The 22,500-nt window shown below is 48.4% G+C and overlaps 1 protein-coding gene across 1 annotated transcript in view; it reads left to right on the top strand.

Moving 5' to 3' along the window:
* Positions 1-22,500, top strand: part of LOC134080445 (roundabout homolog 2-like) — a 132,131-nt gene that overhangs the window by 96,717 nt on the left and 12,914 nt on the right. Inside the window, exons 12-22 of the mRNA XM_062536885.1 lie at positions 62-227; positions 694-860; positions 1,415-1,536; positions 3,688-3,919; positions 8,095-8,219; positions 8,478-8,649; positions 10,847-11,023; positions 13,090-13,116; positions 13,497-13,536; positions 18,332-18,459; positions 21,737-22,009. Of these exons, the coding sequence (XP_062392869.1) occupies positions 62-227; positions 694-860; positions 1,415-1,536; positions 3,688-3,919; positions 8,095-8,219; positions 8,478-8,649; positions 10,847-11,023; positions 13,090-13,116; positions 13,497-13,536; positions 18,332-18,459; positions 21,737-22,009 (1,629 nt within the window). The remainder of the gene's footprint in view (positions 1-61; positions 228-693; positions 861-1,414; positions 1,537-3,687; positions 3,920-8,094; positions 8,220-8,477; positions 8,650-10,846; positions 11,024-13,089; positions 13,117-13,496; positions 13,537-18,331; positions 18,460-21,736; positions 22,010-22,500) is intronic.

Here is a 22,500-nt window from a genome sequence, read left to right as displayed (position 1 = left end):
ATATATACTATTAAAAAAAGTACCGGATGTAAATTTGTGTTCTCTGTCCTTCCTCTTCCAGAGTCCAGTGAGCTGCCAGACTCAGTCTCCCACAATACATCTGCCCTGCCAGGGCCTCCCTCCAAGCCAGAGGTCACCGATGTCACCAAGAGCAGTGTCTCGTTGTCGTGGCAACCGGGGCCCGAGGACGGCTCCCCGATCTCCTCCTATGTCATCGAAGCCTTCGGGTACGTCTGAGCACACACACGCACTCCCACACACACACACACACACACACGCACACACACACACACAAACACACACCCAGAGCTATTATGGTAGACGTCCTTCGGCAGGGCCGAGACAGATGCACGCTTTTAAAAGGCCATCAGGGGTTACTTCAGCTGAGGCCTGAAGGAGACACGGCGCTATCCATTCAGTTGTCTTATCTGCAGAATTCAGCAGTGGTTTTCAACAGCAAGGACTGGTTTAATTGCGACTATTATCCAACCTTTATACTGCAAAGGCCACAGATTGTTTGGGAAACTCTGATGATCTTAAAGTATTGTTAAAATAAATATAGTATTAAATACGTATGGAAATATAACAACATATCTTGCGCAATGGCGTTCGCCCTTGGGTACCAGACTGGAGTGAGTTAGCTGCTGCTGGTTACTAATGCCCAGTCTTCTCCTCCTCCTCCTCCCTCTGCAGGCAGCTCGTGAGTAACAGCTGGCAGACGGTGGCGGACCACGTGAAGAGCACCCAGTTCACGGTGAAGGACCTGCGGCCCAACACGGTCTACCTGTTCATCATCCGCGCCGTCAACGCCCAGGGCTTGGGTGACCCCAGTCCCATGTCCGACCCTGTCCGCACTAAAGGTACCTGTACCTGACCGCACCCGCGGGAACCTAGCCTTCTCCATCAGTATCAGTGATGCATGATGATCACTCATCATTATTCCTTATCATGAAGTTTAGCATCAATGCTGGACTAATACACATGACTAGTTTCTGAAAGTCACGTTTGATACTGTAGATTACATTATTAGTAGATTAATATTTTATACAGTCATCAATACTTGATAGGTTAATCAAAGAACTAAATTATAATTCACTCAGTATGGTAATAATAATCTACTGTATGTAATGAATCTGTATAATTGCATGTTATGACTCCATTGGAAATGGAAATCCATTAACTCAATAATGATCATACCTCATACTGTACATTTGTACAATAAACATAATTCTATCATTAATATATTCATGTTGCTTGATTAAGCATATTACGAACACAGAGGAGCAGATGTACTAACACTTTTGCGCCCACTTCAGGCGTATTTGTTTTGCAACGTGGTGATGCTAAGATGCTAACGCTAAGATGCTATGATGGTGATGCTAACATGCTAACGCTAACTGTGTCCGTGCTGCAGACATCAGCCCTCCTGTGCAGGGCGTGGACCACCGGCGGGTCCAGCAGGAGCTGGGGGACGTGGTGGTCAACATGCACAACCCCGTGGTGCTCAGCTCCACCTCTGTGCGCGTCACCTGGACGGTGAGTAGCTCCTGGGGACAGTGGCCGACCGTCCATGCCAAGTGTACAAAATGGGCCCTCCTCATTCGTCTTTTTATCAATCCTCACTTCCTTCCTCGGTCCTTGTTCCCACTGATCTAGATAAAGAATGATCAGGCGGCAACAGTGGGATAGTCTATCCAGTGTGTGGGAAAGAGATGGAGGGCCGAGGAAGGAAGGAAGGGAGGATGGATAAAAAGATGAATGCCCAATGTGTCTTTGGTTGGGCTTTGGTGCAAATGGGAGTGTAGTTTAGACCTGGATGGACCAAGTTAAATCTAAAGTTAAATATTATATGTATTTTATAGAACTCTGAGCAGTGGATAATGCCCTTGTGAAGAAGTATATTCTATGTCTGAGTCTGATGCAACATTACAGTGTGACCAATCAGTTTATGGATCTTCCGTGTGCTGCATTTTGAGTTTCCAGAAGTTTCTTTTTTGTACGTTTCTGCAGAATTGCAGATAATTTGTTTTCCATCCCGTTGCAGGGGACAGAGAGAGAAAGAGGGATAGAGAGAGGGAGAGAAAGAGAAAGGGAAGCTGAAGCTAACTTTAGACAAGTGGACAGGACACCGCGCGACAGCTGGCACATCATTAATCTCCGATCGTTTAGGGTGACGCCTGAATTAAGACAAATGTTTTTCCCAGGAACAAATAGATCACCATTAGCCCAACATGTTGTGCTCCCTCCTTTGGAAGCTGTTTGCAGTCAGCTCTTTATCTGAAGGCCACTACGCTCCCCCCCCCCCCCACTCTCTCCTCTTTTTTTGGCAGGCTGTCCCATCTGGTTCCTCTAGAGTGTTATTTAATGACAAAAAAGCCCCTTCACACACACTTGCACACGTACACACACATGCACACACACACGCCGCGCGCACACACAGACACACACACACACACACACACACACACACACACACACCATATGCTAGAGTGCGGCATGCACCAGCAGCTAGATGACAGTTTAATATTATTTTCTGTTTGTGTTGGGAGACTGCGCGGCTGGGCCTCAGTATGAAGGATGAGCCCTTTTGTTTGAACGTGTCGCCCGGTGGCCGACCTATTCGCCACGCCGACTTACAAAATAAACAACCCGCCGCCCGCTCCAGTGGATCTCCGGTTATTCCTCCTCCCTGTGGCGTTAATGTTTTTGTTTCTCTCCATTTTCCCTCTGCGAACTTCAAAAAGCCAGTCAACATTTCAGCCATTTTGAGCCGTATCCCTCATAGTGCCTCATTTGTTCAGCTGTTGTAAAGCTACAGAAACTCCAATTGCTGAATGCCACCTGTAATGGCAGGTCAGTGCTAAAATTAGTTAGTGTGCCTCCATTATCAGTCTCAGCTACAAGTGGATAGGGTATGAGATAAAAGCTTTACACAGTGACTGGTGTGCCATTGGCCAGCCAAAGCAAACCAAAGACACACACACACACACACACACATGCACACACACACACACACACACACGCACACACATAGCTCTAGTCCGTATTAGTGCATATCTGAAAGCTGAGAACTCCACTGGAGTCCAATCAGTTATATTACAGAGAGGAGGGAGGGGAGGGGAGGGGAGGGGATGGGGTTTGAGGAGGAGGGGGGGGGGGGGGGCTGCGCAAAGCTTTTAGGCTCCCGGTTCATTCCATTAATGAAATCCAAACACACCCTGGTGCTGGGCACGCGCGCGGCGGTCGCTGATTTATTTGGACGGGGCTGACGGTAAACAGCTGCTTTATTTCGCCTATAAAAGCTTTCACTTGCTTGGGCCCCTGTTAACAAGGCATTACGGAGAGTTATGCCGCACCCCACCCTCCAGTCGCCCTTCAGCCAGATGAGAGCACCTACACCTTGGTGAGGGTGGGGGTGGGGGGGTGGGGGGGGGGGTGTAGGTCTTAAGGCAGAGAGACCTCTCTGCGCGTTGACACAAGCTGTTTGAAACAGGTGTCAGCAGATGTAGTGGTTGTTATGCCAGACGTTTCAGAGAAGTTGCATAAGCTTGATAATGCTTTACCTAAACAGGTGGACGGGGTTGTTTTTGTTTTTTTTGTTTTCACCAGAAATGGCTAATTTGTATGCATTCAATGCCAAATCACATGATTATATCCAATCTGGTGTCATCTCCTTCATATCCGCAGGTGGAGAAGCCCTCGCAGTTTATTCAAGGTTACAGGGTTTTGTACAGGCAAACGTCTGGGCTACCCTCGCCCGGGGCCTGGCAGAGTCAAGACCTGAAGGTCCCCTCCGAGCGGGACATCACTCTGTCTGGCCTGAAGAAGGGGGTGGTGTACGAGATCAAGGTCCGCCCGTACTTCTACGAGTTCCAGGGAGCCGACAGCGAATCCATGACAGCTCGCACCAACGAGGAAGGTGAGTGGCCCTCTCTGGAAAATAACCGGACGTTCGGAACCATTTTCTGTGTTTCAAATGGAATCCCATCTCAGGTGGATAACTACCCAATTAGGATAACAATCACTGGAGATAATTATACCAAACATAATGCAGACATGACCAATTGAATCCCACGCAAATTGCCTGGGCATATTAATTTTCATGGGTTTACACACACACACACACACACACACACACACACACACACACACACACACACACACACACACACACACAATAGAAGCCCACACAAAGCTTGGACTCTAATCCAGAGCAGCTTCCAGCCCAGTGAATGGCCGTTGAATGCGCACATTTCTCCCTTGGACCAGAGCCACCTCTGACCTTGGCAGCGGTAGCCGGCCACACCCCCTCTGCCCAGTTGGGGCTCCGCTACAGGAAACTGCTGGCCGCCTCTCTCTCTCTCTCTCTCTCTCTCTCTCTCTCTCTCTCTCTCTCTCTCTCTCTCTCTCTCTCACCATCTCTCTCTGTCTCTCTCCCTCCATCTCTCTCTCCGTCTCTCTCTCTGTCTCTCTCTCTCCCTCTCTCCCTTTGGGCTGGAGAGAGAGCCAGAGGCCCCCTGCTGTAGTGCTTTGATGGCTGTGAGGGCTGAGCTGCACCAGTGGGCATCCACAGGAGGGGGCGGGGATGGAGAGAGGGATGGAGAGAGGGATGGAGGGGGGGGGGGGGTGTCTCTTTGAGCTTGCCCAGGACAGAGGTCCCTCCGAGGGCCTGGCCTTGCTTTGTGAGTGGGGGTTGGAGCTCAGGTTGGTCAGGCTTTTGTCTCTCTCTCTGTCTCCCTGAGAGACCCTTGAGGTGTATGTGTGTCAGTCATTGCTGAACGCAGACGACACCATTTATTTATGGATGTATCTTTCTTCATCTGTCTCTCGCTTTGTCTTCTGCTTACACACACACACACACACACAAAGATGCACAAAGAAAACAAACAATCACATGAACACTCTCTCTGGATCTCTCTCACGCTTAATAAATGAAATGACTAAAACACACACACATGTAAACACACACACACACGCTATTTATCATCTTTGATTTACAGCAAGTCATTAAACTCATTCTGGCTTTATGTTATTCATTCATATATGTTGTATTATATAAAGGGATCGTTACACAGTCAGTGTACATTAGATTAGATTGCATTCAATTCAACTGTATTGTCAATGTGCAGAGTACAAGTACAAAGACACCGAAATGCAGTTTGTGTTTTATGCAACTTAAACGAAACAAAGCCATATTAATACTACATTAACTGCCCCTGTGTATTAACCTCATAGCTGAAAACATTTTGCAAGATCAATGTATCAGCCACGGCTAGTAGTTGGGAAATTACGGTAACCACTACGCCTTAGCCCCAGTAGAATTTGGGAAAATACTGTAGCTGGACACCGATCGCTTAACATGAATCACCTCCTGCGTGGTGTTGCCCTGTGTCCTCTGAGCGGTGTCCTAGATGTGTTGATGTGGAGGCGGCCCTAGAGGGTGTAGGGATGGAGCTGGATGCCAGTCTAGCGCTTGGCACACTCGACCCGCAGTGTAGTGGGTCACCCATCCTGTGCCAGTGCCAGAGATATATCACAGAACTAATGGCCTTATTAGCATCCCCTTCATCACTGGGCATGCCTGAGAGAGGCTTTCACTGAGATCACACATGCATGATTCAGTTTACTGCAGCATGTACTCAAAATCAGCGTTTACAGTGAGTGTGCGTGTGTGTGCGTGTGTGTGTGTGTGTGTGTGTGTGTGTGGCAGGGGGATTTACATTTATATGTATCTGTTCATCTCCACAAAGTGGTTTGAGTGTGTTTTAAATTTGCAGTTGAATGCATGGAGTGTTTGCGCGCGTGCCACGAGTGTGCTTATGTGTGTGTGTGTGTGTGTGTGTACTGTATGTGTGTGTGTGTGTGTGTGTGTGTGTGTGTGTGTGTGTGTGTGTGTGTGTGTGTAAGTACATTTGTGGTGGAATGTTAGGTGCTGTAATATTAATGCAGTGTCACTGACTGCGCTAAGTCTCCCTTGATGCGGCGGGACATGGTGTGGCAGCGCGGCGTAATGCTGATGCTGATGGAAGCCACGGAGACGGAACGGCATGGTACCCAATTAGAGCATCCCCTCGTGTGATGCTGAAAAGGTTACGTCTTCATTTGAGCTTGATGCGCGCCTTTGGACGGCATACATTGTTGATGGCTCTGGTAGTAGTTAATGTCAGGATGCTCCTCGCCGGGGAGGTTCACTGTTTCATGACCCAGAGAGATCACGCTGCGCCCAACACCAGCGCCGTTGAAGCTCTTCCAGTTGAAGCAAGAAGGTGGAGGAACTGTGAGTGTAGTGACAGAGGTACACATGGGTGGATGGGTAAGAGATGGGGGCATCATGCAGTGAGAAATACACGGGTGATGGAGGCACGGAGAGGAAGAAAGGATGAGAGAAAGAGAGAGAGAGAAAAAGAGAGAGAAAGAGAGAGAGAGAGAGAGAGAGAGAAAGAGAGACGAAAAGAGACTCAGTCTAATTGCCCTGCCTGGTGGTCCTTCGATCATGGCGTTCTTCACGAGGCTCATTTGTGTGGTAGTGGCGTCCTTTAACATGGAGGACGGGGTGCGCTCTCTCTGAGTCCTGTCTTTGTCAGACTGCGAGACCAGCGGCAGCCGGGCGTGACTAACAATGTCTCAGGGTCACGGAGGTCACGGTGCCGTGATTCAAATATGCCCCTCCACCACGGCGGAGCCTATACAGTAGTCATTTATGTTTCATGGCTGTATTCAGGAATTCCATATTCTATCCGTCTGTATAGGGGGCTTTGGAGGCTATAGTGGGGTCACAGGTTCACTGTCTTGGCAGCTGCTGCTGCTGTAATGTAAGCTGTCACTGTTGTGGAAGTATATGGTTTGCCAGTGGAATTCACATGCCAACACGTATAGCATCAGGGCTTGCACTAGCACAGCATCACCCCCCCCCCCCCCCCCCCCCCCCCACACACACACACACACACACACACCCTCCCTTTGGGGACTTCATGTTGATTTGCATCCTTTCACCATTCTAAAATGTTCTATTAATGTTCTTCATAGAATTATTCTGACTTTTTTTTTACAATGCTGTCATGCTTCCAACAACATCAACTTGCATTTATATAGCACTTTTCAAGGAGCCTCACTCACCACCACCCATGCGTAGCACCCATCTGGGTGATGCAGGGCAACCATTAAGCACCAGAACACTGCCCACACACCAGCTTAAGGTGGCCGTGGAGGGAATGACCTACAACATATACTGTATAGTGCGTTGATTGAGTTGCCTCTCTGTATAATGTGCTTTGCCCAAACCACTTAATGTTCTTCTTAGAGAGTGAAGCATTTATAGAGAGGCCCATAAGTTGTCTCAGCCCAGACTCAGAGCCTTTGGCCGCCTCCATCTGTCTGCATGTTTGCGTTGCGTGAGGGGGGGAGCCTTTGCTCACAAAGGCATATGTGCTTTAGCCGTGCGGGTGAGCTCCTCTCCGCTCCTCTACGCTCCTCTCCGCTCCTCTCCGCCTCAGTGCTCCCCGAGCCGTCTGCTCGCTCCGCTGGTGTCGCCGCGCTGAGGAAGTCTTTAGTGCAGCGCTGTGTAGGCCTGTAATGGATTTAAGTGGACTCCAGATTGCACACACACACATGCATGCACACACACACACACACACACTCACACATGCACACACGATCTGATGTGTGTACTCTCTCTCTCTCTCTCACTCACATACACACACAAAGACACATACAGTACACACAGACACACATAACTGTAGTTCATGTTCGTGCATATCTTACTCACATCACACAGACATTATTATATTATCATATTCTATGCCCAATCTAATGTGATACTATTTTAATATTATACCGTTAGATTGTGTTTTAATGGAGTTGAAGTTATTACATGTTCTCTAAGATGTAAGGTTAACCCAATAATAGCACTGGGAGCTCATGATAATAATGGCTTTTGTGTAATGCAAATTGTTGACAGTCTTGAGTGTTATTATGTTACTAGTAATTGCCCATAAGTAAATGATTGCATTATGTCCTACACTGTGTGTAATCTCCTTCTAATCTGCTCCCTCCTCTCTTCCCCACCTCCACCCCCACCTCCACCTCTACCTCCAGCCCCCAGCGCCCCTCCCCAGCAGGTGGCGGTGATGACGGTGGGCAGCCACAACAGCACCTCCATCAGCATCTCCTGGGACCCTCCACCCACCGACCACCAGAACGGCATCATACAGGAGTACAAGGTAACCGCCGCGCCTCACAGATGCCCCTCTTTAAGCACACCCAGGCAATAATAACAACGATAATGATATTAGTGGTAGTATAATAAAATAACGATAATAATAATGACAATTATGATGCTAAATGATAGTAAATACTGAATCATACTAATAATGATGCTAACCACAGATGAGATCCTAAATCCTAGATCCTGAACGCCATTCTGAAAAGCACCCCTTACTCTTGTCTTCTGTCGTCTCCTGTCTTGTGTCTTGGGTTAGATCTGGTGTCTGGGCAATGAGAGCCGTTTCCATGTGAACAAGACGGTGGACGCGGCGATCCGCTCGGTGGTTCTGGGCGGACTCCAGACGGGGGTGCAGTACCGAGTGGAGGTGGCCGCCGGGACCAGCGCTGGGGTGGGGGTGAGGAGTGACCCCCAGCCCATCATCATTGGTAAGAGAGGGGTGTGTGTGTGTGTGTGTGTGTGTGTGTGTGTGTGTGTGTGTGTATGTGTGTGTATGCACGTACGCATATGTGTGTGTGTGTGTGTGTGTGTGTGTGTGTGTGTGTGTCTGTGTTTGAGTTAACAGAATTTTGGGGAATTTTGAGGTTAAGTTGTAAACAATATTTACTCCTCTGCCTGGTACAGTAGTCTTATGAACAGCTAATCTTCCTCTGCAGCCTTTTCTTTGTGTATAGTGTGAGTATGTGTGTGTGTGTGTGTGTGTGTGTGTGTGTGTGTGCACGTGTGTGTGTGTACATCCTTATGTCTGCCTGTGCGTATGTGCCTGTATTGGATTTATTGGAGCACGGTCCAAGGGCAGGTGGACAGATGAGCTGAAGAAAGGAGAAGAGGGAGAGATGCAGAGAGAGGGAGCCATTGATCCAGCAGTGGGAGAAAAACAATGGAGATTGACTCACGCACAGGAAAAATAAGGGCTACTGTACGGGAATGAGACAAATAACGGGAGACGGAGAGAATAAGACGGCCGAGGAAGTAAATGAGAGACGTGATGAGAGAGAGTGAAAAATGGAGAATCTTCTCTTGGATGCTCCGGGCTCATTTATCTGCGGAGAAGGGAAAACAGAGGGATTCATCAGCGAGCGTCTGAGAGACGCCCTGAGAATCATTTATCAGATTCCGACTCTCGGGAACAGAGAACTCCCTCCTTCACCAAAAACGTTACAGGTGTACTGTACTCCTGCAGGCTAGTTTCGAGTTTTCCATACATTTCCTTCTATGTGTTTCTTTTTCATTTTTTTTTCACAGCGATCAATCGCAACGGGAAAATCGATGGCGTTTTCATTTAACACACTGTCCGGCATCATTGTGCGGAACGCTGTCGGGCCGTATCAATAATCCGCCCTTCGATAAGTTTGAGCGGCAGACTGCCATCGCCCGTCGTCAGTGTTATTGCACGGACTCATCACCCCGTCGCATTCTATCAAACGGCTGAAGAATGGGTCGGATAAATACTCGCCGGATCAATAGCATCGATCGGCCTCTCGCCTCCCTCCGTGGCTGCTGACTGCCAAGGGCTGGAAAACATCCGTGTCGGCCCAGGCGAGGGTAGAGGGAGACGGGGAGGGGAGAGGCAGGGGCGGCCCTGGGGGTAGAGGCTTAATGATGGGAGGGGGCTTGTGGGTGTTGAGGTGGGGGGATGGAGGGGAGGCCTCATGCTCGCTTGCTTGCTCGCCTCCGAGACTGTGAATCTAATTTCACAGCACAGTAGCCGCTGCCGCCAGGAAATCAAACTCTAGCGCTGCCTCCAATGTCAACTGCCTTCCCCCCGCCACGCATGCACACAAACACACGCCAATGCACCTAGACACACACACACACACACACACACACACATACACACATACAGACACAGACACAGACATACACACTTAGACACAGACACACACACACACATACTGTAGATACAGACACGCACACACACACACACCATACACACACACACACACACACACACACATATACAGACACAGACACACACACACACATAGATACAGACATGCACATACACACACACCATACACACACACACACACACACAGTCCCTCCAACATATACCTCAGGCCATCAACTCTCCCCCTCCCTCACTTGCAGTCCGTGACCCTCAAATCCCCCCCCCCCCCCACACACACACACACACACAACAATAGAATCAAACGGATGGGCAGAAGAGTGTTTGATTGATTAGATCTGCTGGCGGACCGCACCTTCTGGGGTTTGATCTCCTACTCTCATCTTCTCCTTCATTTCCAAAATGAAAACAAACGCTGATTGAGTTCAGCGGGACGCCGCGGCGGCGAGAGACAGCGGTCGCCGTGACAGCGGTCGCTGTGACGGCATGGGGCCCTGCCGCGCCACTGGACGGCCCTTTTTGTTCCTCTGTTTGTGCTCATTTCATGTTGTATAATCCTATTAGTAAAAATAGAATGGCGCCCATAGCTTTTAATTGGTCTTTCTTGTGCACTGATCTGATGTGACTGGTGATGTGTAGAAAGAGAGAGAGAGAGAGAGAGAGAGAGAGTGAGAGAGAGATGGAGAGAGAGACAGAGAGAGAGAGAGAGAGAGAGAGAGAGACTCAGGGGAGGTTGCAGCAGTGCACAGCTGTGATCGCTGTCTATCTCCTGATAGGTGCTGAGCTGCAAGATGTGATGACGGGCGACGAAGGAGCCAATAGCATCACGGACGTGGTGAAGCAGCCCGCCTTCATCGCAGGACTGGGCGGAGCCTGCTGGATCGTACTCATGGGCTTCAGCGCGTGGCTCTACTGGAGGAGGAAGAAGAGGAAGGGACTCAGCAACTACGCAGGTAAGAGCAACCACGCGGGTATGGCACATACCACACAGCCCCCACTATGGAGTTATAACACAAAGCACACACACACCCCACTATGGAGTTACACAGCCCCCCATATGGAGTTATGGCAGATACCATAGATGCCAAACAATGTGAAGGTGCCCCCCTTAGTTCTATAGATTTTTAAAGAAACATTTGATTTGGATGTTTACTAGATACATTTGATTTTGAGAAACCTAGACACAAAAGACCAGGGCAAATCGATTTTTGGTATGAAACATGAATTTCTGGAGGCTCATTGACACCAGACTGAATTGAGAGTGGGTCTTGAAAATCTAGCGGATCGTTTCAGACACGTAGCAGTCTTGCAAGGTTTTAAGCGCAGCTGTATACTCAATTCCAAAGAAATAAACATCCATACCAGATCAGCGATTATTTTTGCGTGCTCGTGTTTTAAGGACTTTGGAAATGGGCTTCAGAGGCCTTTGGCCAGACGGACCTGCATATGAGCAAATCACAAATTTGCCGAAAGTTCGTATGCACGTTCCCAGGCTAGAATTTGTGCTCATGGTGGAGAGAAGGATGCCATGTTGCAGTGCTGCAGCCCTACAGTATAGGCCACAGGCTCAGTTCAGGAGGAAGAAGCAGGCCATTCCAAATGACCTGAAAGGCAAATCGAGTGCCGTGCGAGGTCTGCCTCAGACGTGTGCACATATAACCCACTCATTCATATTGAATAATGTGCTTATGTCTGGGCTGGAGAAGCACCCAGACATCAGCCCCCCCCCCCCCCCCCCCCACCACCCCAAACCACTCTCCACCCCCCACCATCCACAGTCAAGTAGGTCTCCACACACAGGCTGGAGACTGAGGAGGCAATCCCTTGGGCAGGGAGGGGGTACTGGGGTATGTAGGCAGGGGGCAAAGGGGGGTTGGTTGGTGGTGGTGGTTGTACTCTACTCAACATAAATCACTCACATTAAAGAAGAAGCACTGCACACTTTCTGGAGCATGAACAAGAATCAAGACAAAGAGAGAGAGAGAGAAAAAAAAAAGATACATCTCGTTGCTTTGAGTGTGTGCTGTGCTACTTACCATAATATGTTAGGCACTTTATGTGCATCAGCCATGAACATAGTTCCATCAAAACACAGCGCTCTCTTTTTTCTCTTTCTCTCTCTCTCTCTCTCTCTCTCTTTCTCTCTTTCTATCTCTCTCTCTATCTCTCTCAGCCAAAAAAAAAAAAAAAACATCAAATGTGCTCATTTTCAAAACACAAGCCGGGGTGGCGACCCTTTCCATTGCTTGGTGATGGTGACCCATATTGTTGATGCATTACAACTAAACACATTCCTCTGCACGCCGCCAATGTAATGCCCCCCCCCCCTCCCCATTTTCCCCATCTTCCCTGGGGGGGTATTACACCATGTTGCTATGGATTAGACTCATTACAATATGTATTGCTATCATCACGCCTCAGTGGCCAGAGTGGAGACCATGGCAATTACCTAATTCTGCTCTCGATCTGCTACCTCTCGCTCTCTCTCTCTCTCTCTCAATATATACAGTATATATATATATATGTATCACCTGGGCTCTGATCTCGCTCTTCACAGTAGGGGTGGGGTGGGGGGAGGGTTGTGTGATTCTGCCCTTCAGGTCTGTTTGATTCAGTTCATTTCGTGACCAGAAAGACATATTTTCCCTTTCTGGTTTAATGGCGTTTTCCATATGGCCCGTGAATAGTCTTTCACCTACAGTATACAGGTTGCATTGTTCAACATATTTTACTGGAGCCACTAACTGTAATGACAGGAAATGTTCTTTCTCAGCCTGAAGCCATTTACATGTGTTAATCTGTGTGGGCTGTTGAGTGTGTGTGTGTGTATTTGTATGTGTGTATGTGTGAGTGTGTGTTCTGTATGTGTGTGATTTCAGTTGAATCATCTGCCATTAAATGTGTCCTGGAGTGTAGGCTGAGTTGTACTGACTGTTCTTTCTTTCTTTCTTTCTTTCTTTCTTTCTTTCTCTTTGTTTGTTTCTGTCTGTCTGTCTGTCTGTCTTGTTTTGTTTTACAGTTCAATCCTTCACCTTTACCCGTGCAGGTACTGGCCATTTGTCTCGTCCATTCACTCAGCTCTGTCCAGATAGCCCCTGACTCCGGCTCAGATGAGGCCCAGTTCTGGCCCGAGTCAGTCACTCTCTGGTTCTCTCTCTCTCTCTCTCTATCTATCTCTCTCTCTCGCTCTCTCTCTCTCTCTATCTATCTCTCTCTCTCCTACATTACTTATGCTTGAGAGAGAATCAGCACATTAAATGTCAGTAGTATTGTACTGCGTTGAGTTGTTTCATATATTGAGGCGGGGGAGTGCAGTTGTGCTGTTCTGTGTGTAACCTTGGGTTCTCCTCTGCCTGTGCTTCGCCGTGTTCCTTTCTGCCGCGTTCCCTTCCGCCGCGTTCCCCGACTGGTCTGATGGGACCACAGTGACGTTCCAGAGAGACCGAGACTTACTGGGAAATGGAAGGTGAGAATGTACCTGTCTGTCAGTCTGTCCCTCTCTCACTCTCTCACTCTCTCTCTCACACCTTCTCTGAGTCTCTGACTCTTCTTACTCCATGTTTATCTTACCCTCACTCACACTCTTTCTACTTCATCATCGCTACTGCATCACTCTGTCTCTCTCTCCACCTCTCTCTCTCTCTCTTTCACTCTCTCTCTGCCGCTGTCTCTCCCTCCATCTCTCTCCCCCTCCATCTCTCTCTCCCTCCATCTCTCTCTCTGCCACTGCCTCTCCCTCCATCTCTCTCTATCTCTCTCTCTCTCTCTCTCTCTCTCTCTCTCCCTCCATCTCTCTGGGGTTTGTCTGCAGTGATATTTTTTCAGCATGTGATGCATCTATGCTGACAACAGCTTTTAACAGCTCAGACCCTATAGAGGAGAGCAGTCTACATCCAAACACACACACACTCACACACTCACACCGGCAGACACAGGCAGACACACAAAATCATCTCCAGTGACTTTCAGGCAATCTGTGTATCCACCGTATTTGTGAAAACATACTTCTGTCCGGTTTTCATCTTCTGTCCAGTCTGTTTACATAATAACTTGTCTCAGCTAACTACAATCTTCTTCAACTATTAGTCATGTGAAATGTTGACAAATCTGCACTCAATATGGATATTCCATATTATACAGTATATGACAGACATATGTCAGAAAAAGTACAATAAAATATAATTTGACATGGCTTAGGATGCTTAAGGCTCTGTCTGCCATCACATTTAAATCAATACAACAAAACTTTGGTCAGAAATAGAAAACCTGATTTCTGAATACTGAAGTGTCCTGGCGACCAGTGTTGGGGAGTAACGCATTACATGTAATTGAGTTACGTAATTTAATTACAAAATAAATGTAACAGTAATATATTACAGTTACTGTAAAAAAAAATGTAATTCAATTACAGGTACTTTTGAATTTTTTCAAAATTACAATTTGAATTACATCTCAATATTGTCAGCAAAACCTTGCAAAGAATATTGTATGTAAAAAGAACTGTTTCCCTCCACAGCCATAGTTTGATATGGGACCATCTGATCACGTCTACAGCGTCATCAGCGTAGGCCTACATGCCTGCCTGTAAACGTGTTATGATTATCATTATATTATCCTCACAAAAAATGTGATGCTAATTCATGTATTGAATGCCCTTGCTGCCTTGTGCGCTTGTACAGAACTACTCGGCAGCCTGTAGACCAAGGCTGAAATCTTCGCGTGGATTTGGGGACTATATATATCATTTAAAAATCGGAAAAGTAATCAAAAAGTAATCAAAAGTAATTAGTTACGTTACTCAGAAAAAGTAATTCAAATAGTTACACTACTATTACATTTTAAACAGGGTAACTTGTAACTGTAACATATTACATTTCTAAAGTAACCTCCATTGTTGACTCACAAATATCGTGGATACTGATCACCCATGAAGAGCCAATGAAAGCCTACGAGGCCACATTTAGTTTCTGCTTATTCCAGTGAGAATTTGTTATTACTGTCTTGTTTTGTTTGGTGTGTTGGTCTTGTTTATTTCGTCCTGTCCATTAATAGAGAGTTGACTTGTAAGCAACTGGAGCAACATAAACAGAAATGATTGAATTGGCACCAACTCTTGGGGCTTTTGCCAGCATTCTCTAGTCTAAGTGCTGTGTTGGAGTTACCTGAAGAGTGATAGTGTGCCGAGCGCCTCCCACTCGAACGCGGCCATCTTCTATCTCCGCTAATGACTCTGGAAGAGGAAGTGTGGGATGACTAATGTTGATGCAGGAACATTAAATCACATTTGCACTGAGGAGTGGAGCCCATCAGATCCCATTTCACATGCGCACGTGTCACGCCATCTGAAGCCTCTTCATCACCGCTGACCTTTCGCTAGTGTGGCGAGTGTCTGTAAGGAATCCACATCCATACGCCACCCCTGCTGGTTGGCTCGGAGATTTGTGTGTGCGTGCGTGTGTGTGTGTGTGTGGCTGTGTGTGTGTGTGCCTGTGTGCCTGTGTGTCTGTGTGTCTGTGTGTCTGTGTGTGTGGATGACTGATGACTTCCTTGTGCATGTGTTTGTGTGTTTGAGTGAGAGAGCGTATGTGTGTGAGTGTGTGTGTGTGTGAGGCAGAGTGTGTGTGTGAGTGTGTGAGTGTGTGAGTGTGTGTGTGTGTGTGTGAGTGTGTGTGTGTGTGTGTGTGTGTGTGTGTGTGTGTGAGTGTGTGTGTGTGTGAGGGAGAGTGTGTGTGTGTGTGTGTGTGTGTGTGTGTGTGTGTGTGTGTGTGAAGTGGAGTGAGTGCAACACGCCGCAGCTCGTGTGAGTGTGACACGTGCGCACGGCGGCGGTGTGCTTGACATATCGATGGATTGGGTTATAAATCTGCCCGTCCGGAATTAACAGAAACAATTAATGCGGCCGGACAGCTTTTTTATTCGCCCATTTATCCTGCGCCCGCCGCTCGCCTCACTCCGCCACGCCGCCACCGACGCGCCAGGCAGGCGGGCACGTGTTGCCGCGGCCACGCAGCTGCCACAGGAAGTGATGCATTCGGCTGTTGCCTGTCGCCGGGGCCAGTGGCGTCCAGGAGCCAGCATATGTAAGCACGGGAGCAGATAATTACCCCTGGGACTCAGGCCTGGGGTTTCTAGCTACACACACACACGCACACACACACCACCCCTCCCCACCCGGCTCTGTACAGATGGGGCTGGTCGGAGTAATTTATCCCACTGGGGCAGACTCCTTCCTTTGCTACATTTCCAGGTAAAAATAAATAAAAAATAAAAAAATGAAGGGAAAAAACGAGCTGTGGAGCTCTGTTGACTTCAAAGTGTTTCCGTTTGTGTGAAAGGACCGCTTTTTTTTCTCATGACACTGTGTCGCTGGAGAAACTTTTTTCCCCTCATTCCCATCAATAAGCTATCTTTCTCCTCCAGTGAGAGGATGGCTTGGGTCTCTGGACTGGGGGATGGTGGTGGTGGGGGGTGTGGGGGGAGTTGTTCCCACAGGAGTAAGATTGCTCCTCTTCTCTCCTCTTTCCTGCCCTCCCTCTCAGTCTCTCCGTCGGTTCTTCGTTTCTCTCTCTCTCAGACACTTTTTCTTGGGCTTTCCTCTCCTCCGCAGATGCTCTCTCCATTCTCACCTTTGTCACACCTGAGCGGGCCAACCTCGCCAAGAGCCCAAACAACTGTAGCAAAAAATGTGCATCTAAAAATAGTCACCCCACACCCCAGCCCAACCATTATACCAAGGCCACATGTGCCATACCTGTGTGTGTGTGTGTGTGTGTGTGTGTGTGTGTGTGTGTGTGTTTCTAACGTGCACACTGTAATAGTGTGGAGCACATCTGAGCTTCTATGGCCCAGAGGTGAATAAACCACTTTTGTGTGTGTGTGTGTGTGTGTGTGTGTGTGTGTGTGTGTGTGTGTGTGTGTGTGTGTGTGTGTGTGTGTGTGTGTGTGTGTGTGTGTTTATGTGTGTGTGAGTGAGTGAGTGAATGTGTGTGTGTGTATGTGTGTGTGTGTGTGTGTGTGTGTGTGTATGTGTGTGCGTGAGTGAATGTGTGTGTGTGTGTGTGTGTGTGTGTGTGTGTGTGTGTGTGTGTGTGTGTGTGTGTGTGTGTGTGTGTGTGTGTGTGTGTATGTGTGCGTGAGTGAGTGAATGTGTGTGTGTGTGTGTGTGTGTGTGTGTGTGACTCAGGGGACTGTGGTGTTTGTGGGCTGCTGCTTCCAGTAGTCATCAGACCAAGCCATGTGTGAGAGCAGACTCTGTCCAGCCTCTCCTCTCCACTCTCTCTACCAACAAAAGACAACACACACCAACAGCAGCATGATACAGATACACACACTCCTCACTCTCGCTGTGTGTGTATCTGGTCTTGCACTAAACAATCAGACTGGATTGCTTCACTTTATCCCTTTCAGCATTTTCGCAGGACAATAGGATAGACATCTCCCTTTTTTTTGTGAATCACCAACGATGCAGCCGCTAAAACCAGCCAATGGGCTTTGGGGTTGCTCCAGTTACCATGGAGACTCCCTTCTCATCCCGGCGCCCTGGCTCACTGGCTGCAAGGCGCTGAATTTGGAGTGTAAATTCCTATTGTGGCGAGCTCTAAAGGAGATTTAATATTGGGCTGCTCGGGGAGGGGTGGGGGGAAGTTCTCTGCAGGGTGTGTGTTTGTGTGTGTGTTTGTGTGTGTGTTTGTGTGTGTGGTGCGTGATTTGTGTACTTGTCAGTTGTTTATGTCTCTGTTTGCTTGTTATTGCTGTGCTGCTTTGCTTGAGGACACACAGCAATACACAGAAATACATTAACACACGCACACACACACACACACACACACATACTGTATACATGTACAGTATATACGGTAGCTTGATGGTATTACGCCATTAGCCCTGCTGCTTCTCCTGTCTCAGTTTGTGGCTTCATGTTGTTCTAATGTTGTTACCTTTTCTCTTCTCTTCTCTCCCTCTTCCACACCCCTATTTTTTGCTCACCTCTCTATTCATTTGCCTTTTTCTTTCCTGCCTTTATCTTTCTTTCTTCTTCCATTTTCATCATTCTTTCTTTACATTTTCTTCTGTTCTTTCTTTTCCTCTTTTCCCCTTACCTTTTCTTCTGTTCTTTCTTTTCCCCTTTCTTTCTTTGTTTAATTCCTTATTTCTCCCCCCCCCCCCCCCCCTCCCCCCTTTGTTCTTTCTTTTCCTCTCTCTTTTTTTTTGGCTCGTTCTTTCTTCCCCTGGTTCTGTTGGTCCCCCCTCCCTCCCCGTAGTCGTCCTGGTCTGCTGAAGGCGGGGGACCCGGGCTTCCCGTGGCTGGCTGACTCCTGGCCCTCCACCAGCCTCCCTGCTAACGGCGCCCTGGGGGCTCCCAAGGACCGCGCCAACTACGGCCGCGGAGGTAAGAGCCCAGCGCAACACACACACACACACACACACACACACACACACACACACACACACACACTCTATTCTAGACACCGTGCATATGTGCGCGCACTTCGCCCAACACTCAAACACACACATCGCGCGTGTTAGATATACAAAAAAAAAAATCCATAGACCTGCACACGCAAAAGTACAGCTCCCCAAATGCACACATGCTGGCATACACACACATAGTCCTGAAAGACAACGTTGTATGCACGCTTGCACACATACATGTGCAGGTCCTCACATACATACAGACACACACACACACACACACACAGACACACAGACACACACACACAGACACACACACACTCTCTGACACACCTTAGCACACCTAGCGCAGCCCTTTGGAGCGGACCTGCAGGTCACGGGCCAGGTGCCCTGAGACGGCGGGAGTGATCCGGGCTGCATACATGCATGAGCGCCATGAATATTTCAGCCAGACGGGACTCCCAGTGCACTGGAAGTGACAGGCCGTCACACGCCGCTAACCCTCCGGCCCCGGGCCCACAACCCCACAACCTCCCCACGGCCCCCATGGCTCTGAGTTGAGGCTCGGCTCTGGCTCAGATGTGGCCCGGATCAGGCCCGGAGGCGTCGATCTGCTGACCGGACAGTCTCACTGCTCACGCTTTAGCTATGAGCCTTAGGCATCTGGTTCAAAGTGGCAGACAGGAGATAGGTGTGAGACACAATACATAGGTTATGCAGTTTGTTTAGCACAAGAGGATGTACAGTACATAGTACTGAATTGTGTGTGTGTGTGTGTGTGTGTGTGTGTGTGTGGACAGTGGACAGTGTTCTTGTCTGTAGACAGTGTGTGTACTGTAGCTGTTTTGCTCATGTACTGTGTGTGTGGATAAACACACTGTCAGAGCTCCTGTTGCACTGTGTGAATGTGTGTTTGTGTGTGTTTTTAGTGTGTGTGTGTGTGTGTGTGTGTGTGTTTCATAGGGCACTAGGACACATTTTGCTCTAATCACATAAGGATCACTAATGTTCCTGAGGCCCTTTACCCAGTATGTGATTAATGTGTGTCTCTCTGTGTGTGTATGTGTCTGTGATGCATGTTTGCCAGTCTCTGTGTATTAGTCAACATGTATTCATGTGTGTAAACCTTGTATCTACACTATTTTGTGTCTTTTTGTGTATTATATTTGTTTGTATTTGTGTGTCTGTGTGTGTGTTAGCATATTCACATTTGTGTGTGTGTGTGTGTGTGTGTGTGTGTGTGTGTATGTGTGCGTGTAGCTTGTGTGTATACGTGTTCGTGAGCGTGTCTAACAGTGTGAGAGTGCAGGCATCTGAAGGTCAGCCCCACTACGTGTGTGTGTGTGTGTGTGTGTGTGTGTGTGTGTGTATGTGTGTGTGTGCGCGTGAGTCCGTGGTCACCTCCCTGGACTCTTCCCCAGCCACCCCCGCGCCCCTCCCCGCTGCGCCTCGTCCTCGGCCTGATAATGAATCTGCGGGCTAATCACTTTCATTTATCTCACCTCATTTGAGCCGCTGTGGGCCTCCGCGCGGGCCTCCGCGTGTCAGCAGCGGCAACGGGACCGCCGCTAATCACCCCCCCCCCATCCCTCCCCATCCCCACGCTGGGCTGACCTTAAGAGCTGGGGACCCCCCACCACCGCCCGAGCTGTCCTGTCTTAAACACTCGCTCATCAACACCCCCTAATGGCTTTATCAGAGGACACGGAGGAAAGCAGGCAGATGCCTCTGTTGTGGGTCTGTCTCTGTGTTGTCTTTGTCATCAACAGAAAGGCTGGTACAGTGTATTTGAGTGAGACAATCGAATGGTTACTTAGCGGAATTCGGAATCAGCAACCGTAACATGCATCTGATGAGGTTGAAAACCGGCCTGGTGGTGGTAGATGTTGTTCAAGTGTTTTGTTTTTTAATAGTTGACCTCATGTTTGTCACAGCAGATGTAGTTTGGACAATCTTAGGAGAATCCTATCTGAGGGAAACAATCGAGTGGTTACTTAGCTAAATTCATGATACGAGTAAAGCGGTGTGGTGCAGACGCGTTTAGAGCATAACTTTTGTTGGACGCCCTGTTTCCTCTTCTTTCTGCCGCTTGGTTTGTTTTGCTATATGGAACAAGAAACATAACACAATCAAATGGCATATTTAATGGACTGGGTGGACAGAGAGCATTCAAGGCGACAGTCAGACACTCACAAGCAGTTAGGACAAGCTGTAGGCCACAAATATTGTGTCAGATCTACAGCCCATAAGGCGACCTGTCTGCCAGAGGCCTGCTGGGTATCGCCTCTTTTCTGGGACATTTGTGTGCTGTTTTTTCATGATTCATGGTTTCATGTTGGGCCTACTGCATTTACTGTAAGCATTTCAAGGCTATTACATATCTTGAGCAGAACAGACCAACAGAGAGGAGTGGGGGAGGGAGTGCACCGTAGATACCAGGAGAAAAACATCTTCTCATTAGATGGCCAAGGGAGAGGTGATGTCATCAGCTGCGGGAGACAGAGCAAGGACAAGTGCCAGGTGGACACTGTCTGTTATAAAGTAAACAAGATAAGAAAACCCTCCTTACACCAAACTGGAGAAAACCAAAAAAAAACCAAGGCTACACAGTTTTGCATATATTTTTACGCATGATAGGAAGATGGTGTCCACCAATATGCTGTAAGTGGTCCTGCTTGACGTTGATTGGCTAAAATGTGTTTTTGGGGATGGCACTTCTTGAGGGCTGTGGGTATAGTAAGCCGCAGTCATCCATAGGTAGGACCTCATCAGGGGGCGCCAGCTGATGACATCTCACCTTATCCCTCTTGCCCTGACGGTTGGCCTGGACATTGTTTGGGTTGTACTGTCACTGCAATACAGTGAATACAGATCAGCAGTCTTCAGAGATCTCCTGTCTGCATTGTCTCCTTGGGACGCCTTGTTCCCAAGTGCTAATTAGTAAATAGCTAAGTATTCATTTTTAATTGGATTCGGAAGTGGACATTTTCCACAGCACATGCCTGATTTTACTCTGTAAATATAGTATTTATTTATCTAATGTTTTAACTGCTTAACTTTGGCCTTTAGTTGTTTATACTCATACGTCATACGCATAGCCTTATGACATCTCCTTGTATAAGCACAGTTTATTCTGTCTGTTGTATAAATATTTCCACTCTTTGTTTCTCTTTCTCTGCATTTCTCTACTTCTCTCTCCCTCTCTTTCTCTCACTCTCTCCTTCCATCCATCCATCCATCCGTCCCTCCATCAGACGTCCTGCCCGCTGGCGGCGGCGAGAAGACGGGCACTATGTTGTCGGACGGCGCCATCTACAGCAGCATCGACTTCACGGGCAAGGCGGGCTACAGCAGCCCGGCGCGCGGCTCCCAGGCCACGCCCTACGCCACCACGCAGATCCTGCAGTCCAACAGCTTCCACGAGCTGGCCGTGGACCGGCCCGACCCGCGCTGGAAGGCCTCGCTGCGCGCCCAGCAGGAGATGGCCAGCCTGGGCTACTCGCTCACCGACAGCCGCTGCGCCAACGGTAAGGGCTGGCACGCGGATTAAGCTGGCGATGTGATGTGATTGTGCGTGTGTGTGCGTGTGTGTGTGTGTGTGTGTGTGTGTGTGTGTGTGTGTGTGTGTGTGTGTGTGTGTGTGTGTGTGTGTGTGTGTGTGTGTGTGTGTGTGTGTGTGTTTGTGTGTGTGTGTGTGTGTGTGTGTGTGTGTGTGTGTGAGTCTGTGGGTCTTTGTGTCTGTGTACATGTCTGACTCTGTGTGTGTGCTTTGTGGGTTAGTGGGTGAGTTTGGCTGCGATTGTCCTCACAATGAGCCACCTGAGTGTGTGTGTTTGTGAGTGTGTGTGTGTGTGTGTGTGTGTGTGTGTGTGTGTGTGTCTGTGTGTTTGTGTCTCTGCATGGGAGCATATCTGAAACATTTTAGTCATATGGGTTGGGGGCAAGTGCTTATTTCCATGCTCATGTGGTGTTCCTGATATTCTGTGTGTGGATGTGTGTGTGCTTGCATGCGTGTGTG

Source organism: Sardina pilchardus, chromosome 5, assembly GCF_963854185.1.
Source record: "Sardina pilchardus chromosome 5, fSarPil1.1, whole genome shotgun sequence".
In the NCBI taxonomy this organism is placed as follows: domain Eukaryota; kingdom Metazoa; phylum Chordata; class Actinopteri; order Clupeiformes; family Clupeidae; genus Sardina; species Sardina pilchardus.
This window is presented reverse-complemented; position numbering and strand designations above follow the sequence as displayed.